The sequence below is a fragment of the Danio aesculapii genome, chromosome 10 (assembly GCF_903798145.1).
Source record: "Danio aesculapii chromosome 10, fDanAes4.1, whole genome shotgun sequence".
Lineage (NCBI taxonomy): Eukaryota > Metazoa > Chordata > Actinopteri > Cypriniformes > Danionidae > Danio > Danio aesculapii.
The window spans coordinates 11,722,134-11,726,498 of NC_079444.1; the positions used below are offsets into that span (position 1 = coordinate 11,722,134).

The following is a 4,365-nucleotide window of genomic DNA, read 5'->3' on the forward strand; positions in this document are numbered from 1 at the left end:
AACAGGATATTTGCACATAAAAAAATAAACATAAAATCATCCTGTTGTAAAATATAAAGTATAATATTATATTGTGTAAAACAAATTTACACCACATACTTGATAACAACTCGACCGACTTTTCAGTGCAAACCACAAAATGAAACGGTTTAATTGCAGCTTTTGCACAGCTATAATGGCACAGTGCAGCAAATAAACTAAAAAAGACTACAAGAGACTTGTGAAAGAGCTGGACACCTGTGATCCCAGGATTCAGACATGCAGGACCTCCTGGAACTGCGACAGCACTCGGTCAAAATGAGTGCCTTCCCAGAAGACCTTCCCACAGCCGGTGCAGATGAAGTAAACGGGGATGCGGGGCAGGAGGCCTGGCGGGACAGTCTCGAGCTGCACCTCTGCTCCACTGGGGAACCTGAAGGTCTGGGGGTCCAGGTCTGATCGAGGGGCCCAGCGGCAGTGAGGGGTGAACTGGGGGCCCTCGGGGGGCCTCCAGCTGCTGTACTCCGCCTGCGTCTCGCCCTGTGAGACACAGTCATCCCGCTTGGACACGATGTTCTGAAGAAGACCTGATGAGAAAGAGAGAAAAAGCGGATAGAAACTAGTCAACTTATAAACAGGATCAGAACATTTTCTCATAATTGTCCTAAAATCTAAATCTGTACAAGTTCTTGTCTTGAACACTCCTTTTACAACTCCCCTAGAGTTAAACAGGTGAGTTTTACCATTTTTAAAACCATTCAGCTAATCTCCGTGTCTGGCAGGAGCACTTTTAGCTTAGCTTAGCATAAATCATTGAATCAGATTAGACCATTAGCATCTCGTTCAAAAACAACCAAAGAGTTTTGATAATTTCCTATTTAATCTAGACTCTTCTGTAGTTACATTGTGTACTAAGGCTGATGAAAATGAAAAGTTGACTCTTTTTTTATAGGCTGTTATGTCAAGAACTAAACTCTTATTCCAGTGTAATAATCAAGGAACTTTGATGCCGTATCATTGCTGCAAAATGTTGTCAAATTAACTTTTTCTTTTGAAGGGATAGTTTCACCCAAATATGAAAATTCTGACATCATTTACTCACTCTTCACTTGTTCCAAACCTAATTAAGTTCCTTCTGTGAACACAAAATGAAGATATTTATAAAAATGCTGTTTGCTGGAACTGTATTTTTTTTCCTACTATTGAAGTCGTTGGATCCCAGCATCTAGCATTTTACAAATATCTTCTTTGTGTGTGTAAAATATAAAAGGAAGGCTCATAAAGGTTTAAAACTACATGAGAGAAAAAAAAAGTCATTTTAATGTCGGGGTAACTATCCCTTTAAGATGTCTAGATGTTTTTGATCCACTTTAAACGCTGACTATTGTATTTTAAGGCAAGACACTACAGAAGAATGAGGGAAAATTAACTAATAGATATCATCATACTTCCCCAGTTGACTGATTACATTAAGAATTGCAAACAGAATAGTTTTTTTTATATTGCATGTTTTTTCAAATTATGTATAAAGACGCTAATAGTGTATTGTGTAATTACATGTATGCAAGCACAGTTGAAGTCAGAATTATTAGCCCCCCTGTTTAGTTTTTCCCCCAATTTCGGTTTATGGAGAGAAGATTTTAACACATTTCTAAACATAACAGTTTTAGTAACTCATTTAATAACTGATTTATTTTATCTTTGCCATCATGACAGTAAATAATATTTGACTAGATAATTTTCAAGACTTTTCAAGTATTCAGCTAAAATTGACTTTTAAAGGTTTAACTGGGTTAATTAGGTTAACTATAGGCAGGATAGGGTAATTAGGCAAGTTATTGTATAATGATCTAATTAAAATATAGCTTAAAGGGGCTAATAATTTTGACCTTAAAATGGTTCATAAAACATGAAAAAACTGCTTTTATTCTAGCCGATATAAAACAAAAAAGACATTCTCCAGAAGAAAAAATATTGTCAGACATACTGTGAAAATTTCCTTGCTCTGTTAAACATCATTTGGGAAATAATCAAAAAAATCAAAGGGGGGCTAATAATTCTGACTTCAACTGTATATGTGCTAATTTGCACACAAAAACCTAAATATCAGATTAAGTTTGGTTCCAAATATTTTTTTTTTGTGCTTTTCAAAAGTCAAAAGTTTATTAATGCCAGAAGGGCATTTTGGGAATCTGATTTTATCACTCAATAATTCAGAAAATCTTGTGAGCAGCAAGAAAATCTGACTAATCCAATTATAGAAAAACCCTAAATAATTTTCAAGCGTTTTCTCCCTCAGTAAATTCTTCTAAATGTTGATAGGAACTAAAATGTGAATGTATTGTAGATTACATTTACACAATCAAATTGATAAAGTGCAACAAAAGTAACACTTTACAGCTTGGATAACATTAGAGTGAAAAAGTGTGAAAAGCCCCAAATTAACAAGTGCATAAACAAATAGTTTTTTGCCAGCAGTGTTTTTAAAAAAAGTACATTTACTCACTATTTACTCTCCCTCATGTTCCTTCTCCCAAACCCTGTATGAGTTTCTTTTTTCTGTTAACCATATGAAGAATATATTTTGAAGAATGTTGGAAAATGCTGCCATTGACATCCATAGTAAGAAAAACAAAGTCAATGCAAGTCAATGGCTCCAGGTTTCCAACATTCTTTAAAATATCCTCTATTATGTTCAGCAGTAGAAATAAGCAAGTTTCTGCTAAACGGAGGATGAGTAAATAAAATTTGTTCATTTTTGGCTGAACTGTCACTTTAAATGCGAAAAATGGAGTTATCTGCATTAAATCTGCAAATGCATGTACATCTGTGTGTCGTGTTGATGCAGGAAACAAATGGAAAAGGAGTGTGAACCTCTCTCTTTCATCATGCGTGTCATTTCCTCTCTGCTAAGTTTAAAGTACTCGTTGCAGTTGCAGGCCTGGAAAGAGGTGAGAGAAAAAAACACATTAATATGTAATTCAACTTTATGACACAGTTCAGCAATGAGATGCTAAATCAAGTGCTAGTTCATAAAAACCCTTTATTATGGTAAAAATGAAGAGACCACTTGAAATCTCTTAGTTTCTCTGGATTTACTAGGTTTGGGTTTGACTAAAATATATTAGTTTTATTCTAAAAAGCTTTGATAACATTTCCTTAAATTTCAAATAAAACTAATACTAATATGTATTTCTCCAGAAATTGTTTCAAAACTAGAAAAATGTTTCCATATTTTGTGAAAATCAGGGTTATTCCAATAAATACAGATTTTTCGAACTCTTCTGAAGTTTGTATAGCGTTGTCTAAAAGTGAACATAAGTATATCTGAAAAATAACCCTAAACGATCTGAATAACAACATTTTTTTTTCAATTTGGAAGGATTATTATAAGTGGTGTACAGGAAACTGAATTTTCAGGTGTTTTGTTTTATAGCTGTGTATGTATAGGGCTATTCCAGCCTTATTAGGAACTTACATATCCTACACAATTAAATTTAAGTCAATGTGATCAATTTTGATTATTAAAGATAATTAAATAAATATAAAGAAATGTATACAGTGGGGGAAATAAAAACTTGGTGATGCCAGCCTAAAGAAGTCTCTTATATGGAGAATGAAGTCACAAGAATTGCTCAAGTGCGAGTTTTTCACAGACTTCAACAGAGTGTAAAACTCTTGATGGTTCTGTGGGTCTCGTCTATCAAATCTGAGCTTTATTTTGTATTTTAAATTGGATTCAAGTCAGGTGATTGGCCGGCCCATTCTACGGCTTGATTTTCTTTCTCTGAAAGCATTTGGCATGGTGTTTTGTATCATTGTTTTGCTGTAATGGTCGCTCTGGTTTCATCTCCATCATCCTGGTATTGTAGATGTTAAACTGAAAAAGCTTATTAATTTTCAGTGACGAAGGGCAGAAGGTTGCTGAAGAACTACTGAGAGATTTCAGCTGCTGTCTGGGCTTTCACTGCCTTTTTTCATGTGTTCAATATTTTTTCCCTGCGTCATTTTATTTAATACGCATAACTTAATTTGTAAACTAATTAGTTTTGTTTTATTTTCATATGTGGATTTCATTGGTTATCAACATTCTGAGAAAACTTCAAGTCAACAGCACCCTTAGAAAAATGATTTCTGAGAAAAACGGTAATGTGTTACTTATTTCCCCCACTGTATGCATGAAAAACCTGTGTTTACCTAAAAACTATTTAAAGCATTCACAGATACTGTTCAAGATATTGTTCAGCAACAAAAACAGCAAGCCTCTTGCTATAATTTCAAAATAAATAATAAAGCAAAAACAGGAATTATGAAATATTATTGCGACTTAAAATAACCGTTTTCTTTGTAAATATATATTTAAACATGTATTATATTCCTGTGATT

The 4,365-nt window shown here is 33.9% G+C and overlaps 1 protein-coding gene across 1 annotated transcript in view; it reads right to left on the reverse strand.

Moving 5' to 3' along the window:
- Positions 1 to 220: 220 nt before the first annotated feature.
- LOC130236443 (exonuclease mut-7 homolog) overlaps positions 221 to 4,365 on the reverse strand; it is a 107,704-nt gene continuing 103,559 nt past the window's right edge. The window contains exons 19-20 of the mRNA XM_056467148.1: positions 2,854 to 2,920; positions 221 to 566 (exon numbers count right to left, since the gene is read on the reverse strand). Coding sequence (XP_056323123.1) covers positions 253 to 566; positions 2,854 to 2,920 — 381 coding nt within the window. The 3' untranslated portion in view covers positions 221 to 252. The remainder of the gene's footprint in view (positions 567 to 2,853; positions 2,921 to 4,365) is intronic.